At 46.0% G+C, this 19,662-nt stretch overlaps 1 protein-coding gene across 2 annotated transcripts; it reads left to right on the top strand.

Moving 5' to 3' along the window:
• The first annotated feature begins 15,708 nt into the window (after positions 1-15,708).
• On the top strand, positions 15,709-19,421 carry LOC125946228 (uncharacterized). 2 transcript variants are annotated; one of them, XM_049668816.1, is made up of 8 exons: positions 15,713-15,910; positions 16,509-16,618; positions 16,685-16,864; positions 16,929-17,013; positions 17,754-17,912; positions 18,133-19,022; positions 19,095-19,168; positions 19,253-19,421. In XM_049668816.1, the coding sequence occupies exons 1-6, from the start codon at positions 15,770-15,772 to the stop codon at positions 18,226-18,228; spliced, it is 771 nt and encodes a 256-aa protein (XP_049524773.1). In that variant the 5' UTR covers positions 15,713-15,769; the 3' UTR covers positions 18,229-19,022; positions 19,095-19,168; positions 19,253-19,421. The 2 variants fall into 2 exon arrangements, with proteins under 2 accessions (XP_049524772.1, XP_049524773.1); XM_049668815.1 differs by having other exon boundaries at positions 15,709-15,910; positions 17,754-19,022.
• The last annotated feature ends 241 nt before the right edge of the window (positions 19,422-19,662 follow it).

Raw genomic sequence — 19,662 nt, 5'->3', positions numbered from 1 at the left:
TCGTACCGTATCTGTCAGCCTCACCTTCTCGAGGTTTAATCAGCTGCAGTATGTAAGCAATAAAAGACCGAAATCTTTGTTTCTCCCACGGGAACATCAGTAATCCGGCCCATTGCCTGTGCCGCTATTTTTTCGCTGGTACGCATGCACCAGCCTTCATTTGTACGATATGGTTCTATGATGTCATTTGGCGTGCAAATATACAGCGTGTTTAATTTTAGCTGAACCAAATTTTAAACAATTGCCTGTGGCGGAATGCACAATTATAATCGCTGATCTAAACTACTCGATGAGGCGGCCATTGCTTCCACGAGAAATCAAAACGCCTAATTGAAGAATTAACGTAATTATGCTAATTACATATTTAAGTAATAGCCGCCGAACTATAGCCGCCGAGTTCGTAAGGCGTTCCACTTGGAACGAATTCTCAGGACTAAAGCAGTTTCGAGATAATAATTTTTAAAGTGTCCGACGAAATCAATCAAATCAAATCAATTTATACTCCAGTTTACATACTGGACGGTCATTTTGAACTAAAAGCTACATATGTAGCTTGACGTGACCAAAACGCAAACAGTGTGCGCACATGCACAATAATTCACATATATTTCCAGGTATCGCTGGAGTTCCTCATAAACGAAATAGCCATGAGCGGAAAGACAAAGAATATTTCCGTCAGGGCGAGTTAACAGAATTGAAAAAAGTTTTAACAGTATGCATTTTAAACAACACTGCAATAGCAATACTAGCTATACAAAACACCGCAACACCAGCTATACAACATAGCATGAGACTGAATTTTACAAGATTAACATAGGGCACGAACCAGGATGTACATTATATACTCAGAACCATACACAAAGGCAGAATAACAATCGCATCAGATACATTACAAGTGATGAGCTGAGTTCTTTCTTACTGAAATTATCGACATTTTTGTATTTGTTCAAAGTGAATGGTAGGTTATGTATTAACGACTGATGCTTATAGAGTCTTCCGAAGTATGGAATTGACCATATCTCAGGATTTCTTGTGCTCGCATTAATGCGACGACGCTCTAATGAGGCTAAATGTTTTACGCAGTTCCGAGCTAATTCTGACATGGATGGCCTAATGGCTGGTCAGAACTTCTAATTGAATATTTCACATAATTACGCTAATTAACTTTTAATTATTTATTTTACGGCACATCTTTCAATCCACGAATAATAGCCGCTGAGTTCGCAAGGCGTATCCACTTGGAACGAATTCTCAGGACTGAACCAGTTTCGAGATACTAATTTTCAAAGTGTCCGACGAAATGCATGGGCGTTCCAGTTAACTTTTTGAGGAAAACGCGGTTTTATGCATTGAAGCACGAAAGTAACTGGCCTTAGCAGCTAAAATAATGCAATAGTATCGACACTGGTAATAGTGCATTCGCAAAAGCGGTAACATGCAGAATGGTTTGAAGAGTGCTTCTTTGTATAATTTATTTTTCCTTTACGCGGAAACAATGTTCGTTTTTGCGGAAAAGAAAAAAATTAGCGTAGCTTGCACTGGCGGCGCAATGCTAAAGAGAGCGGAGCCTATGGGCACCTAGCTAGTCCTTGCTTTTGGGCTAGGCTAAGCACTACCAAGTCATCCCTGCAGCATTTCCCGGAATTTATTTTTATTGATAGATTATCGATTAGCTATTGATTGGCTATCGATTGTCTATTGCAAGATATTGGCCACGTATTTGGGCTAGGCTAAGCACTACTAAATTATCCGAATTTATTGATTATTGATCGATTAGCTACTTACTAGGTATCGATTGGCTATCGTAAGGTATTGACCCCGTATTTGGGCTCGGCTAAATACTACCAAGTCATCCCCAGCATTTTCGGTAATTTATTGAATATTCATCGCTTATCCTCAAGCTATTTATTGCCTATCAATTGCCTGTTGATGACTGATTAAGTTTAAGTAGTCTCCACCATTCTTAGCTAGACTTAACCAGGCTCAGTTTCGCTAGTTCACAGGTGTATGTGCCATTGCGCATGGACCCTTTCTGCACTGCTGCCAGGATCGGCCCTCATTTTTGGATTCAGCAGACACATTACGCCCGGCTGAAATAGCTCCGCGTTTAAAAATGAGAACTTCATCTGTTTTACTATTTTCTTTGATAAGATATACAGTCATCTGATAAGATATACAGTCAAAAGAGTGGCGTGGATCACAGAACAAACGGCGATAACATAGTTGACATTATAGTTGATGTTATAGTTGACATTAAGCGGAAAAAATGGACCTGGGCAGGCCATGTAATGCGTAGGATGGATAACCGATCGACCATTAGAGCTACACAATTGATACCAAGGGAAGGGAAGCGCAGTCGAGGGCGGCAGAAAACTAGGTGAGGGTGATGAAGTTAGGAAATTCGCAGGCGCAAATTGGAATCAGCTAGCGCAAGACAGGGTTAATTGGAGATCGCAGGGAGAGGCCTTCGTCATGCAGTGGACATAAATATAGGCTGATGATGATGATTATGACAGCCATCTTGCACGTGTGACTTAGCTTGGCACAGAATGCATTGAACCATGCAATGCATAACGGTCGCATGTGCTCGAAAGCCTAGTTAGGCCCTTCAATGAGCGGGCCCGAGTCTGGCCCGGGCCCGTGGCTTCAAGCCCGAGTCCGGCCCGGGCCCGCGGCCTCAAGCCTGAGCCCAGCCCGGGCCCGCGGCTTTAAGCCCGGGCCTGGCCCGAGCCCGCCGACAAACGCTTCGGACGGCCCGGCCCGGGCTTTTGGGTCGGCCCGGGCCCGTGCAGTGCTCTATGCTGGATACCTCTTCGGTACACGTTATGGCGTCTCCTCGCAAGATACGAACCGCTGCTGAAGAAGTGAATCGTAGAGCTACGTGCGCGGCTACAACCAGGCATCATCGGGGTCAGCAGACTGCTGTGCAGAGAGCATTACAAGCCGCAGCTCGCCGTCAACGCCGGGCGGACGGTTCAGATCGTTCTCATCAAAACAAGGCGAAGAGACTGTCGCGAAGACCCTGGTTTGCGTGGTGCCGAAATTGGAGCTGCTCTTGAGGCAGCTAACGCTTTGACTGTGCTGCGTGTGCCGCACAGGCCTGAGACATTTTTGTTCATCTAGCTGCTGCTGCCTCAAAGTTTGCTTACTCTCAAAGAAAGTATTCCATAGAACTGCTCCACCGACGAAGCATTGTTCCAAGCTTGTGGGAAAGCGTAATTTAGTTACCAAGGATGACTCACACTTTGACTCTGTCTTCTTTATCGTGTGCGAATTCAAAGCAAAAGTAACTGTCTGACATAACTATCTACTTCTACGGTCACAAGAGATTCCTTAACTTTGACGTTTATTTTGTAAATAGCGCTACATGTTGTCTGGCAGATATGCTCGGGCACCTCGTTTCGTTACTGATTTTCGAAACTTTGTTAAACAATTGAGTTTCCTGAAGTGTCAAATGGTGAAATTTCACTGCAGTACATTATTTTGAAAGTTGTATCCCGCTAAAGTAGAACAAAGAATGCCATGGAATCTTCCTTTTCCGTGAATGCAAAGAGCACCTACGCGAAGCCATTTACGCTAAGCACTCGATGGAATCGAACGGAGAACAAGAAAAAAAGTTGGACGTAAGCGAGCTAGAGGAAAACAAAACACAACAGGTTGGCTAGGCACATAACCCCATGATTCAGCAGCCATTCCACGGCCTCACCCCTTTTTTATCTCACGTATGAAATAGGATCGCATGCACTTTTTTAATACTATCGCGCCTCCTTTGATCGCGCGAGCGGCAGTCCGTCCGGCGTGTAGCAATACCGGGCAATCGATCTTGAAGCGAACAGCGCAGCAGAATACATTCGAATTGGAAATCGCCCCATGCATACGATCACCTATCCCACTACCCCTCGTTGACAAGGCCGCTGACACGCCATGTAGTCGATGCAAGTCGTTGGACGACGCGGAATGAATAAAAGATGATTGATTGCAGTACAATTCGGATGATCTGAAGTCACCTTATTTTCCACCAAAATAGCCGAACGCGAGCGCTTATTAATGATGCTGCTGAAAGCGAGCATAGAGGCACATAGAGGTCACGGAGGACACGCACAGGCGCTGTACGCACGCTCGCGCTTTTGTTGATCGCGTTGCAATGAACGAACCAGGGCAATTCGAAACACTCACTAACATTTGACGTGACGGATTCAGAGGTGATCATGGTGATCGTCGGGGCAAAAAGAAGCACTGTAAAAGAGGGCAATAAGCAGGAATGCTCCAAGAGATCACAGCGAGGCAGACACGGAACGTACAAAATGCAAGAAACTCTCCTCCAAACCTCACGTATGATATATTTCTCGAGGAATTTGGCGAAAGAGGCAACAGCACAAACGCGCATTCATACCAATACATGCATACGAATACGTGCTTACATTAGAATAAAGTGCAATATTTATTAACAACTCTCGTAATATAATGTTATTGCCTAACAAATACTGCGGTTTGCGACAGTATGAAATTTTTCTGTTTTGCTCCTCTGACGAACTATTTTCTTTGTCGCAGTACGGCAGTGCACCGGCCAGCCGCGTACTGAAGGCGCGGGAAATAGTACAAAATTCATACGTCGCAAACGACGCACCGTTTGTGTGCTCATGGTTCTCATCATTTCGATTTAAACAAATGAGGTAATACGTATACTAAGCGTCGCGAACTGAATTATTGACAGCAAAATTACAGAATTGTCACTGATTTTGTTTGTTTGTTCAACATAATGACAAATTGTTGACTGTCTGGCGGCCAATTTTTTAAACACTTGTGCCTGTGTTTCTGCACTACGATGTATTATGGAAAAGTACAGTAGGGCAGCTTGGTGGCGAAGCTTTTTCGCAGGACATTGGCCACCTTTCTGTGTTACAGCAAGACATGGGGCTCCATGCAAAACATGGACAACATGTCGAAGATATCGGCTGTACTTTTTTGTCATTCTATTTCGCGCTATGGGCTAACAACTAAACGAAACACACTCTTTCAGAGACATATCGTCTGGTTTCTCTGCCATCTTGTCCTTATTTAACAGCGAGGCCATGCCCTCTTCTATCACAAAGCCAGGGCACTGGCCAATTACAATGGACGCCGAAGGGAATCCAGGATGTGTGCGGTCATCTGTCATTGGTCACTGCAGGTACGGGCATTTGTCTTCTTCAGCTGCATATCAGCAATGACCAATGGCTGATGATCGGAAAGCATATATATTGTCACGTAGTAGTGACGGTAAATAAAACAGTCGCAAAACTGTGTATGACGAAAACTGGTTGTTTATTGGGCGAACCTGTGCCCACAAAAGCAAGCTACACTCAAAGCACAACGATAGCGGCGAACACAGTCGGCGATCGTCGAAAATCTGATCAGCGGCGAAACGAGTCGACTTTTATACCTGAGTCATCGAAGGTTCTAGATTAATCCCTGATGCCCGCGTGTCTTCCAGAAAGTTCTAGACAATTCGCGTCAGTCATGCAATCAGATAACATAAGCGTCGATGAAAACAGGCAACGGAAAGAAGCATCGATAACGTTCTAGAAACTTCCGATGCAGGCGCGTCCTGCGCCGAGCGATAACGTTTAACATTTGTTAGCCGGTGGAAAGCGGCCACCGGTGAAAGATAAACATCTATACGTGTCAATACCCTCCCCTTAAAAAGCATCGTCCCGATGCTACAAATGTGAAAGCGAAAACAAAACCACGCGTAATAAAGGAAAAAAAATAAAGTAACAAAGTACCTAAATTCGTCAGCGGGCGTAGAAAGGCTTAAGACGCACCACATGGACGACTTCGGGTCGTGCGCGGCGCCGCTGTGATTGCGAAATGCCGTCTGGCACGACCTCATAGTCCAGTGCGCCAATACGTCGGATGATCTTATATGGTCCGAAATAGCGACGTAAGAGTTTTTCGCTAAGTCCTCGTCGGCGTATCGGAGTCCAGACCCAAACACGGTCTCCGGGCTGGTACTCGACGTAGCGTCGTCGAAGATTGTAGTGTCGGCTGTCGGTCCTCTGCTGGTTCTTGATGCGCAGGCGGGCGAGCTGTCGACCTTCTTCGGCACGCTGCAAATAGGTGGCAACGTCTAGATTTTCCTCATCGGTGACGTCCGGTAGCATGGCGTCAAGCGTCGTTGCCGGGTTCCTTCCGTAGACCAGATTGAACGGCGCCATGTGCGTCGTTTCTTGCACGGCCGTGTTGTATGCGAAGGTCACGTACGGAAGGATGGCATCCCACGTCTTGTGTTCGACGTCGACGTACATTGCCAGCATGTCGGCGATGGTCTTATTTAGGCGCTCGGTGAGGCCATTCGTCTGCGGGTGGTAGGCGGTGGTCCGGCGATGGCTTGTCTGGCTGTATCGCAGGATGGCTTGAGTTAGTTCTGCCGTAAAGGCCGTGCCTCTGTCGGTGATGAGGACTTCTGGAGCACCGTGACGCAGGAGAATGTTCTCAACGAAAAATCGGGCTACCTCGGCGGCACTGCCTTTGGGCAAGGCTTTTGTTTCGGCGTAGCGGGTGAGGTAGTCCGTAGCTACGACGATCCATTTATTCCCGGACGTCGACGTCGGAAAAGGCCCAAGTAAGTCCATCCCGATCTGCTGGAATGGTCGGCGAGGCGGTTCGATCGGCTGTAGAAGTCCGGCTGGCCTTGTCGGCGGTGTTTTGCGTCGCTGACAGTCTCGGCATGTTCTTACGTAATGGGCGACGTCGGCAGAGAGGCGAGGCCAGTAGTATTTTTCTTGTATCCTCGCGAGCGTGCGGGAAAAACCGAGATGTCCAGCCGTTGGGTCGTCATGGAGAGCTTGCAGAACCTCTGGACGCAACGCTGAGGGTACCACGAGGAGGTAGTTGGCTCGAAGAGGCGAAAAGTTCTTCTTTAGGAGAATGTCGTTTTGCAAGAAAAACGACGCGAATCCTCGCCTGAACACCTTCGGCACAGTGACGGTCTTGCCTTCTAGGTAGTCTACAAGGCTCCTTAGTTCCGGGTCGGCTCGCTGTTGTTCAGCGAATTCGTCGGCACTGATGGGTCCCAAGAAAGTGTCGTCATCCTGGTCATCCTGTGGCGGCGGTTCAACGGGGGCGCGCCAAATGTCCGTCTTCCGCTGGTAGCTACGCTGGGCGACGGGCGGGCGTGCTGGCGGCGGCGGCGGTGGACGACGGAACTGCGGCGTTACGGGGCCCTGGCGCGAGCGCGCAGGGGGGCCTTGACGACGGGCGACGGCGGCGTAGGTCATCGCTTGCGGCTGTAGTTGAGGCGATGCCGGAACTTCTGGCACTTCCAGTGATCGCTGAACCTCTTCTTTAACTATGTCGGCGATTGAAGTCACCTGAGGCTGCGACCTTGGGAATAATTTCTGTAGTTCTTCCCGTACAACAGCTCTGATCGTCTCGTGCAGGTCGTCGGCGCCTAGAGCTTGAGCTTCGGCGTAGTTTGTCAGCGCACGGCGGTTGTATTGTCTGGCTCGCATTTCAAGCGTCTTCTCGATCGTTGTCGCCTCCGAAACAAATTCTGCCACAGTCTTGGGCGGGTTGCGCATCAATCCGGTGAATAGATGCTCCTTGACGCCCCGCATCAAGAACCTAACTTTCTTTTCTTCAGACATGTCGGGGTCGGCGTGGCGGAAGAGGCGAGTCATCTCCTCCGTGAAGATCGCGATGCTCTCGTTCGGCAATTGAACTCTGGTTTCCAGGAGAACTTCAGCCCTTTCTTTTCGTACGACACTCTTGAAGGTCCTCACGAAGTTCTCGCGAAATAGGTCCCAAGTCACCAGGATGGTCTCTCTGTTCTCAAACCATGTCCGAGCAGCGTCATCCAACGAAAAATAGACATGGCGCAGCTTGTCATCGTCGCTCCATTTGTTGAATGTCGCGGTCCTCTCGTACGTCTCCAGCCATGTTTCAGGGTCTTCAGCAGATGATCCCCGGAAGGTCGGTGGCTCCCGAGGTTGCTGCAGCAGGATGGGGGACGCTGGGGCTGCCATTGTGGTCGTTGACTTGGCCTTGATCGCTGTGGTCTTCTCGGGAAGAAGTCCGTATTCTGGTAAAAGTCCTTGCTGCCTACGGCTAGCTCGCTGGTCCTTGGCGACGTTGGTCTCGTCCTCCGGTTTCGGGCTTGGGTTGCGGCTTTGCGGGGGCGTCCGCTGCATGGACACAAAAGCACCTCCACCAGATGTCACGTAGTAGTGACGGTAAATAAAACAGTCGCAAAACTGTGTATGACAAAAACTGGTTGTTTATTGGGCGAACCTGTGCCCACAAAAGCAAGCTACACTCAAAGCACAACGATAGCGGCGAACACAGTCGGCGATCGTCGAAAATCTGATCAGCGGCGAAACGAGTCGACTTTTATACCTGAGTCATCGAAGGTTCTAGATTAATCCCTGATGCCCGCGTGTCTTCCAGAAAGTTCTAGACAATTCGCGTCAGTCATGCAATCAGATAACATAAGCGTCGATGAAAACAGGCAACGGAAAGAAGCATCGATAACGTTCTAGAAACTTCCGATGCAGGCGCGTCCTGCGCCGAGCGATAACGTTTAACATTTGTTAGCCGGTGGAAAGCGGCCACCGGTGAAAGATAAACATCTATACGTGTCAATATATATATATATATATATATATATATATATATATTGCTCCGAGGTCGAAACTTGCACAATATTTCATTTACGCAAGGCGAATGCTGAAGGCACCAATTGACACTAGAACATTGTTGTTGTGGTTGCCTCAAAACATGGCGACGGAAGCACCTGCAGCGGCCACACTTCTTCGTCATGGTCTCTTGTCTGCTTGTCCTGTTCTTCTGCATCGCGACACTACGCTGCCGGGGTTGGAGCGCCATCCCGTCACAATCTCTTGTGGCTCGGAAAAGGCACGCAGGTAGGGCTTTAAACAGGAGACGTAGACAACATCGGTTCTTAGCTGTACAGACGACGTCCGAGCTCTTCGGGAGCAATCTCATACGTCACATTCGAAAGCTGTCGCAGGATTCGATAGGGACCTGAATATCGCGACAGAAGTTTTGTAGCGTTAGCTACACTGGCCTAGCCAAGCCCGTTTCGCGCGGCACATCAAGAGCCGTGCTGCGCATGCGCAATGATCAGTGATGTCACACGGCTTGCGCACCGGAGCCACCGGAGCCGGCACCTCTCGCGCACTCCGCCGCCGCCGCGCGCGACTCACCGCCGCCGGTCTGCGCATTCCAGAGGAGTGACGTCGTAGCTGTGGTAGACGCACTGGCGCCGGCGCGCGCACGCTGTGCAGTCGCCGTCAGACACTGCGCTGGAGCCGCTGCGCTTCTGACTGGCGTTTGCCAGTGTGGTATAGCCATGGAGAAGAAGAGCGCAAATGCTGCTCAACAGCGCAGAAGAACGGAGAAGCTTGACTCATCGGATCCCGAAGTAGTTGCCTGGCAATTAGCGGTTGAGCGTAGGAGACAACCAGGAAAGCTAAGAATAATCAGCTGAACCTTTGCTAACGCTACGTATATCCTGGCATAGCCGAGCTAAGCCACTGCAACTTTTTTCCGATAGGCCCACACGACTAAATGGTGAACACGAGCGAGCCATGTAAATACTGCACCGGAGCACGGAGCGGTAGAGGTCGGGCGAAAGGAAACGGCGCCGGACGCGGTAAAAGGTTTCAGTAACACCGAGATGCCCAGCGGTGGGCGCGTATTTGTGTTTTTGAAGCACGGTGCATTGAAAGTACCTCAGTACGGCTAGCAGTAGGTGAGCACCACCAGGACGTATGGTCTGTTTGTACAGGACTGCGTCGGAAATGCAGAAGAGACAAAAGATAAAATCAGGAGTCGGCCAGCACCTATTCATGATGGTTCCCAGAACGGCATCACGGCGCTGTTCATTGCCAATGGTGGGGAAGCCTGAGATGGACATAACGATGGCATCAGATTCGATGTCTGTGGCTTCCGGAGGGTCCACAGGGGGGCGGAAGAAGCAGTCGGCGTCCTGAGGTAAACGTCCGGATTTGTCCACTACAGAGAAAGTGTACCCTTGCAAGCGTAATGCCCAAGGCCCAAAACGCCATATAGGGTCTTTCAACGAGTAGAGCCAGCAAAACGGATGGTGGTCGGTAATTATTCGGAATTGGCGACCAAATAGATATGGGCGTAACTTCGCTTTCGCCCAAACCAGCGCTAGGCACTCTCGTTAAGTGATAGCATAGTTGCGCTCGGCCATGGACAGAAGACGGATTGTGTTAGCAATAACGCACTCTTGCCCACGCTTAATCTGGGCAAGAACAGCGCCAATGCCGAGACCACTAGCATATGTACGGATTTCAATTGGCGCTGAAGGGTCAAAATGAGCTAAAACTGAGGAGCTCGTCAAGAGTTTGATGAGTGCTGTGAAGGCTTCGGCCTGCCGTTGTCCCAACGCGAGAGCTACGTCGTTCTTCAAACGCGCGGTCAAACGGCAAGCATTGTCAGCAATATTTTTAACAAAGTGATGAAAGTACGAGCAGAAGCCAGTGAAGCTGCGAACTTCCTTAACTGAGCACGGTACAGGAAAGCCTGGTCCGGTTTAAACTTTCGCCGGGTTAGGTTGAATTTCATTGGCGTTTACAAGGTGCCCGAGAACGGTTATTGTACGACACTTGAAGTGACACTTCGACGACTTGAGCTGAAGTTTCGCCGCCTGAAAGACAGCAAGGATAGTCGCGAGACGCTCAAGGTGAGTATCCATCATTTTCTCGAACGTTGCTGGGGCATTGCAAAGCCCGAAGGGCATGACTCTGAATTAAATAACTCCATCAGGCGCAATAAAGGCGGTCTTCTCGCAATCCTCATCAACAGCGATCTGGCGACTTCCCTAGTGGAGGTCAATCGATGAAAAATATTTTGCCCCATGTAAGCAATTGAGTGCATCATCGATACGAGACAATGCATACACATCCGTTTTGGTGATCATGTTGAGATGGCAATAATCAGCAGAAAATATCCAGGTGTTCTCTTTTTTCTTGACCAGGACAACTATCGAGGCCAACGGGCAAGGGGAAGACATGACAATGTGCTTCTTGAGCATCTTCGCGACTTTGCTTTGAATGATGCTGCGCTCTGCAGCCGACACACGGTAGGGGCGGCGATGGAAGGGACTTGCATCTCCGTTGTGAATCCGACGAGTGACGACGGCTGTCTGACCGAGCGGGCGGTCATCGAAATCAAAATCGCGGCAACTGAAGAGTATGCGCCTGAGTTCTTCAGTTTCAGTTGGAGAGAAGTCAGTAGCGATCATCTAATCGACGTCGTGGTAGTGTGACGAAACCGAGCTTTAGCACGCGACGATAGGGCTGACAGAGGCAGAAATAGCTGGTGCGAGCGGAGATTCTGGCACTCGTCCACAGGTGTCAGACGGGCTACAGTAATGTTACTGGGGAGAACATGTGCAACATATCCAAAGTTCAGAACGGGAATGCAAGTACACTCTTAAAAAAAAGTTAGTAAAAAGGTAGTAACTGGAAGGAAAATGTTAGTAACGGCTGCAGCTACTACCTTTCTCGGACATTTACTAACTATTTACTAACTCCATAGTACCGGGTGTCTTGTTACTACCTGTATAGTGGCAAAGTTAGTAACAAGGAAGAAACATACATTTAAAACCCTTCTGAGTGCTGGTGAAACATGCGTTCTCTCATATAGTTAAATGGCGTAATAACTTTCGCAATTTAGCCATCGTACCTTGTCCCCACCCTTCATTCCAATCTTTTTGACTGTGGCTGAAAAATATAGTCTGTACGGCTGACATTTATAAGAAATTCATGTTTCCATTAAAATGCATGTAGCCTGGATTTTTATACTGTCACATCGATGTTGTATCTTTGCTCCTCCAATGTCGGTAATTTCCTAATATCTAGCGAAACGTATATATATTAAAATATGAAACTGCATTCCCTGTGCATCTGTAATTACTGCTTAAAATTCTGAAGAAAAAAGTTGATCAGTATTAAGGCCTTAGCTTAAAGCAAATTTATTTCAAATGCTTAGTTTCGTTGTAGCTGGCACGATGCTTCATTAACAGTTTTATTACCGCGATATGCTAAAATGCTTCTTGAAATTTTGCTTATGAGGACTTCCAAATGTTAGAAGAAAAAAAGCAACAAAGGTAAAGAACTGAATATAAATGCTTTACATTAAATCGTGCCAGTCATCTTGAAATGGGTTCTGCCATAATTTTTCCTTCAGTTGGATATGTATTCAAGTGTGGCAAGTGAGATGTGGGCAGCATATAACAAATGGACACGGTTTCAAATTACAATGTTTATTTTCATGGCCAGCATTTTGCATACAGTGATAGTGAGTGTTATCAGTTCAATCAGTAATCATTATTTCACGCCTTAGCACAAGTTCAGAATCAAAGTACAGATCAAGAACCTGTGATGATGGAAGGTCAATTGGCTTGACAAGTTTTTGTTCTCTGGTCTTCTGGACAACATAGGACCAACGGTGCCTGTTGAACATGGTGTTCCTTAGCTCATTTACAAGCAGGAACACATTGCCGCAATAAATGTACACCTTTGTGATCTGCCCAAAACTAGGTAGCATGCCTTTCTGTAGAATGACAACGTCCATTAATTTATACGTTACATGTTCTACAGTCACAGAATTGACTTGCCACACAGGAACGCCGGGCGAAACGAGTTCAGCCATGCATGGGGCCAAATCTTTCTCTTTGAGTGGCCTGGGCTTGGTTGTCTGAATATGATTGCGGAACTCTAAACTACACAGTTCATAGCTCTGTAGTAACTGGTGTCTTTCAGCAATTGTCTTGCATATATTCTTAAAATTTTTGTTACGTACAGCAATAGTTTTCACATATTGATGCTTTGCCTCGTAGCGCATGCACCAATATTGCTTAAGTGGGCCAAGTTCATTGATGAGTCTCGGATAATGTAAGAGGAAATGAAGCTTAGGAATCATTTGGCCAGGGTACAGAGCCACAAAGGCTGACAAAAAGTATCGAATGTCATCCTGCAGGCATGCAAGGTGGTCATGTGGAAGGGTGTCAGCAAATATCGTATCTACAATCCTTCTCAGAAGCAAGTATACTTCCCAGTGCTGGTTGTGTTCTGGGACAAGGTCTCCGCACATAAGTGACAAAAATCTAAAGAGGCACCACTTCTGCGATGCAGTGCCCTTGTATGCACTTTTCCCAGTTAGAAAGTGTTTCTCGACAGCTAGTGGTTTGTTCTTTCTGTCGTGCGTACCAAAATTGAATGTCGTGATGCGATCTAAGTCTGTGTACCTAATCACATTGCTACTGATGAGGCCCTGAAAGACATGTTTGAGAACATGAGGTATGCTTCCTTCAAGCAAATCATGCATCAGGTCTGGAGGAAGTTGCAGTGTTACATCAAAGTACCAAATACTTAAAAGAGGTGATTCACCTTTTACGCCATAAAGTGCTGTGCTCAATGGCTGGTTCACCTTAGCGCTTTCAATGTGAGTTTCGTGCAAACTCCTATTTCGAATTTGCACATCCATTTCATGGGATACGATGCTAAATGTAGAATATGGTGCAGTGCAAAATCTGCACGGGCGCCCCCTGTTGAAACAACAGGTAAACCCACCGAGCCTGTTCATAGAAAGATTATCTCCACTGAACGCCACAAGGATTAATTTGACTTTTACAGTAGTGGAATTTATGTGCACAGAAAAACCTGTTGTTTCTAACATCAATATATCAGAAACAACAGGCTTCAAGATCACATCCAGCCCATGCTTGTTGACAAGCCTGTATGGCGCAACAAGCGCTACATGTATACAACGTAGCTGTGACCTATAACGAGCATGTATGTTAAGCACACTGAAGTACACAACGATTACTTTGCGAATGCCCCGCTTTGATCCCAGGGGGTTCACAATCTCCAGTTCATCACTGTAAAGAACAAGAAACAGCGTATATTGTGCACCATTCTCTAGAAGTGCTGAGAGTTTTTCCTTAAACAGTAAACCGTCATAAAAACTTTGAAGAACTGCTGATGGCTGTTCAGTTGAGAAGTTTCCCTCTAAGTGGTCACGGAAGGTCTCGCACAACATCAGGTTTTGAAGGACACGTGGTATAGACACATACTGGAATGTCTCACCGACTTCAAGACGGTGTTCTTCAGGTTTTACGTAGGAAAGGTGTTCCTTGGCAAAATGTTCTCTCTCCGACTTCGTACTGGCACTTTGAAATATGTCGTCCAGAAAGTCACATGTAAGCAACTTTTGCAACTTTTCTCCTGCACATTCTAGGGCGATGATTTGTTGAATCTGAGAAGCAAAAGACCTAAATATTTCAAGAAAGGTAACTTTGAAGTCGGTAAAAATACCCTCAGTCACAGAGTGCGGCAACTTGTGCACTTCTGCCACGCGAAAAAAAAGTAAGCAGATCTCTTTCTTGACTTTCAGCGCGAGGTCATAGATTGTGCTAGAAGAGCGAACGGTGTCACTGTAGGCTGTTTCACGTGCATTGCTGACATCTTCCACAGAGGAGCTTGGAGGAAGCAATTCACTGTCGTCAAAAACACCGTCTGTTGCAGCGTCCAACCGTGGCGCTTGAAAAACATTTTCTTCGGCACCGATCCCCTGTTGAGTCGCGTCAAGGTCCACGTAACTTCTGTGACAGCGGTAAATGTGCCTTCGGTAAGACTCAAACTCCCGATAGGTCTTTGCACACCCTTGCACACCACACATAACAGAAAAATCCCTATCGTGGCGATGATCCCTGATGTGCCAGACGACCTTACAAAACTTCGCCGAAGAAAACGGACACCGTGGGCACGTATGCATCGCGTTTTTGTTCACTCACACATTCGTTTCCGGAGTACAATCGTGCGCACGGGGCCCGCAAACAAAGCAGTACAGCAACAAAAAGACGTCAGCCACCACAGTGACCGCACTTACGCCAAGCTAGCCACTGTAGCGTGTAGCCAAGCGGCCGAGCAAAAATGCGACGATGACGATCGTGATCTAGCCGCTGCCCTTTGAATGGAGATCGGCCCCCAAACACATGAAATGACAATAAAACAAAATAAAATTTCTTTAAAATGCGATATATACAGCTTCCAGATGATTTGCATTGTGTTTGTTGAATAACGTTGCGAAGCTTGTAATCCAAAACAAGAAAGAAAAAAAAGCCCTTTTCAGCAAATAGAGCTCGCACACCGAAGCGTTGCTCTTGTGTGAATAAAATATCTGGTGTTCACTCAGATATTAACAGAACGATTCCTGGGTTTTTTTTTTTTTTGGTCTGTCTGCGTTTAGTTTCCGCGCAACAAACTTGTTCAAAAATATTTTCGAACTCGTTTTGCATAGCCTCAAAGATTTCAACACACTGCAGTTAGCAGTGCGTTTTTTATCTCAAAGGCTATACTTTTCTTGCACTGTGAGTGGTTTGACTGTTTAACCGCCACTTCGTAGGAATTAATTATTGTTTTCAACGTATAAAAGTATAGTTGATGGTAAGTGGCTAGTAAAAAGTTTTGTTCATTTAAGAATGTTTTTCAAGTTGCGAATGAAAAAAAAATTTTTTTTAAGTCAGCCACAATTTTAGGTGGCGCGGGCTACCACTCCTACGGCACCCATAGGCCGGTGCGCTTATCGCTCCACTGCTGTGTGTCAACAAAGCCAGACAAAGGAGACATTGGCCAGACAAGCCCGTGAGGATCGCACGTGTTTGTCTGTCAGTGTACGGGTGCGTTTTCATTCGTGCTTTTTTTTTTGCTTTCTCGAGGGCACGTGCGTGGAAATGTCGACGCCGATCCAGTGCTTGGTGTCGTTGAACGATCGTAAGAAGATCATCTCCATTTGCGGACACACCAAGGAAGATGTCCTCGCTGCCGTGATGGCCACAGACTTCGGAGATGTCGCGTCAAATTGCAGAATGGAGGTACGTTCTGAAAATGCCTTTTGTTCAGGTTTTCTTCGCTCATAAATTCTACAGCATAACGCGAAGTGCTTGTATGGATGCCGCCGCAGTTGAGTCGAAAGAGGGCCGAATAGTTGCAATCTTTTCAGCGCTCTTTCAAACTTATGCTTAACATACGAATACGTGAACAACGCGGAAAAGTGCCTCGCGCTAGAATTCAAACAGGGCCTTTTCGTCTGAAGAACCACTATTTTATTGTTACGCGGGGGGGCTGTTAAGCACGTGGTCGCTCAGTGAAATCCCGGCTGCGGCGGCCGTGTTTCAGTACCGGTGTTCGTTCTTGTCAGTAATGTGGTCGGAAGACAAAACATTTTAAAAGCGTAAAATAAAGTGAAGTTATGTTAGATACGATTGGCCGGCTTTTTAATATACCGTCATAATGAAACAGCAAAGCTCACAAAAAATTGTTATGTAAAAGTGTATAAGCCATGTATGCGCATTACAGCTGTGTAGCTAATTGTATTTGTATAGTTATTTCACAGCAAGTAATGGTTGCTGAAGGTTTTATTTCATTGTTGCCCATGGTAATCATGTTTGTACCTATGTACATTGCTTTCAGGTCTACAATGCACAATTTGATGCGTACGTCGACCCACCTGACGGGCATGTGTTCTGTGATGGCAACAAAATTAGACTGATCAGTAATGAGGCCATACCTCGCACTTGCAGGTAAGTGGCTAAACTTCAAAGTTTTCGTCAAACTGTAAAGCTTACTGATTTTTTATTTGTTTTCAGCACAAGTGAAACACTTGTAGTCACGCCAGGGTTGTGCCCATTAAGCAGTGACTACAGATTGCCACCGCTACCATTTGACCTACAGGTTGCCATCGGCAACACCGAAGCTGGGAAAGTTTCCAGCCGCACAAAATCGAGGATCATCTCTTGGTTGAGCAACCACTTGATTTCAATCAGTGTGTAAGTGCCTGCTTACTGTCCTGCACATTATTGAATACCAGCTGAGATTTTGCTGCTTTCATAGGTACCCAGGAAGGCTGTATGAGACTGCGGCGAAGGCACTAATCTTGGAGTACCCTGTACTTAAGGACACCATTGGGACGGGTTGGGTGAGCAAAATTATTTACCATTTGGAGATTTTGCTATCTTCTAAAAAGATTTTAACACAGTATGGTAATGCTATCAGCAGCAGTAAACAATTGGCTGAAAATAAAATGGCAAAATGTACATGTATGGAAAAGCTTGGAGGAAAAAAATTGTTCAAGTGCTGTATAAGTATGAAATCTAACACAATCAATTAACAAATTTAGAGGAGAATAAACGTGGTACAGGGAACTATTAGACCTTAGGCAATCATTGCCAGATATGGCCGCAAAGCACCATAACTCTGTAGCTCTCCGAGTGCATTTCAACAAATGAATTGCCGAAGTAGTTGAACATTTGAAAGTGTGTTATAGTTAGACCGCGGTGTTGCCTTATGGCGCAGAAAGATTAAGTCTGTACATTACAGTGCCCGTTGATATCTGATATGCAAATTTAAGGCTGTGAGCTGTTTCACTCCGAAATCATGAATAGGCTCTTGCTGCGAGGGTGCTTCACAAAATGAGTTGCCTCCTTTTTCATGCTATTGATCTAATCTTTATTTGTTGATGCAAATTGATGCATGACAAGGTAGAATTTCAATTATGCAGCCGCAGAAAATATAAACTAGTACGTCTAACTTTGTGCTTCCTTTTTTCTTCGTTTTTTTCTTTTTTTTGTTGTATTTGTTGCTGTAGCATGAACTCCGCTGAGATCACTGATTCATGTTGATGCACAGTCTTCCATACTGCAATGTGCTTATTCGCAGGATTCCTGGAAAGTATCGCTACAGTACAAATTTGGATATCTGAGAAGAAATCTGGGAACAGTACCTGCCGTGCAGGCAGCTAAAGAGCTTTTTGGGAAGCACAAACATGACAGTGCTGTGCCAGCACCCTCACCACAGACTAAAAGGCAAAGGCGCATGGTAAACATTTTCTTAAGTTCATTTTACTCTTTCACAAACAGCAACAAGCTTGCTAATAACGACCTACAGCTTCTTCGATTCTGCAAGTCAGCTGTCGTAGCAGCAAAGCGGCAGTCGTGCAACTTAATCTGGCTTTATTTAAGCAGGCTCTGTTTGGGAAAAAATGAATGATATTGGTTTACTTAGTTGAAGTGAGGGCTCATATTTTTTTCTTTGCCAGACAACAAGCTTCCAACATAAGGACCATGATGAAGTGGTTTTAAAAGGACACATGGATTTCATGGTCAAAGAGATGTCCAGACGTTCACCGGACTAAAAAAAACTGAGTGACTCTATGAAGCAAACACGTTCTTCAAGAAGATCTTGGATTATGGAGAAGCAGCCAACGACAGCCGAAATACTTGAAAAGTATCCGGCTTTATCAAATGCTGAAATGGTCTGTATAATGTGATCACAATGTTTGCATTGCATGCTTTCACTTATATTTACCAGATGTCTTTCTGGTGCGTACAGGTTTTCATAGATAGCCTGTGAAAGGGTTACTAGGTGTTTAGGTGGGTGAACGAGTGGACTAATTACACTTAGTGTGTAGAAACTGATAAAGCCTTTTTACACTGAAGTAAGGACTTGAAGGATACTATAAACTGCATTTGAAACATGTTAGGTTGTTTTCATGCTGACACCAAGCACACCTGCAGAATAAGCTTACTTTTAATATGTTAAGGGACATAGCTGTGTTTCAAACGTTTTATTCTACAAAAAAATTCGGGACCCAATCTCTAAGTATCCCAGGACACATATGTGGGTGTTTTAGTTTTCTTTATGGCAAATTGACTTTTGAGTTTCTTATTGAGCTGTGCAGTGTTATGTTGCGCTGGAAACTTACTGCCCAAATTCATAATTGAAAACAGGTTTAAATGTATTTTTGTATTTATAGCTCCACGAAGAGTTCACGGCTATCACGGGCGTTCAGATGGAAAAAAAGTTGTTGGCTTTTATTAATAACTACGGTCAGACGTGTCTCGACTTAGTCAAGTGTCGTCGCTCGGGAAGAGTCTGTACGGCAGCTTGAGGCTGAGCTTCAACAACTGGAAGAAAATGCCCGTAAATGTAAGCATATTAAGCATGTTCAGTTTTTTTCTATATTCCTGCCGTTATTTTATAATAACAATTTCTTTTCAGATCGGTTTGCAGTTGGCTGTGTAGAACTGCTGCCATTATTAGTCAGAGAGCAGCCAAAATTTTTGAGGGGCCCTGTAAGCAACTTTTCATTTTCTGTTTTACCATTTTGTTTCTGCTGCTAATAGATAGTACTGACGTTTATATCTTAAACTTTACAGGACATGCACCCTGCCCTTCATTTTGAGGGCACAAATATTTATGAGGCAACAGACGTCGCAGTTGTCTTTGAAGCATTCCGCATTCAAGTCATCGACATAATAGCCGGTATGACAGCTGTGATGGAACTGTATTGGGTGCTGGATGTAAAGTATGCGGACCAAAACAAGAATACCTTAGCTCTGTTCGAGCACTTCTGTGATTTACCAAGTGTGCCGAAAGCACCATTGCTGCTGAGAGCCATTTCGGCTATCAAAAGTGGATCAAACAGCGTGGCCCAATGAGTGGGAATGTACAGAGAATAAACAATGAAAACTACTTGTGAAGTACTGTGTTTCTTCATGATGGCTTTTCACGCGAGCCGTGGTTATGGTTACGCTTGCACAAAATTAGTTAATGAGAGAGTAGTGCA

Source organism: Dermacentor silvarum, chromosome 6 (assembly GCF_013339745.2).
Source record: "Dermacentor silvarum isolate Dsil-2018 chromosome 6, BIME_Dsil_1.4, whole genome shotgun sequence".
Taxonomy (NCBI): domain Eukaryota; kingdom Metazoa; phylum Arthropoda; class Arachnida; order Ixodida; family Ixodidae; genus Dermacentor; species Dermacentor silvarum.
Note: the sequence above shows the minus strand (reverse complement) of the source record. Positions and strands in the feature narration are given on the sequence as shown.

What these genes read in the sequence shown, in the direction of transcription:
- LOC125946228 (XM_049668815.1), top strand. Translation starts at nt 15,770, where the DNA reads ATGTCGACGCCGATCCAGTGCTTGGTGTCGTTGAACGATCGTAAGAAG. An exon ending in CACTTGATTTCAATCAGTGT is followed by an intron (nt 16,865 to 16,928) that starts GTAAGTGCCTGC and finishes CTGCTTTCATAG; the next exon opens with GTACCCAGGAAGGCTGTATG. An exon ending in ACACCATTGGGACGGGTTGG is followed by an intron (nt 17,014 to 17,753) that starts GTGAGCAAAATT and finishes GCTTATTCGCAG; the next exon opens with GATTCCTGGAAAGTATCGCT.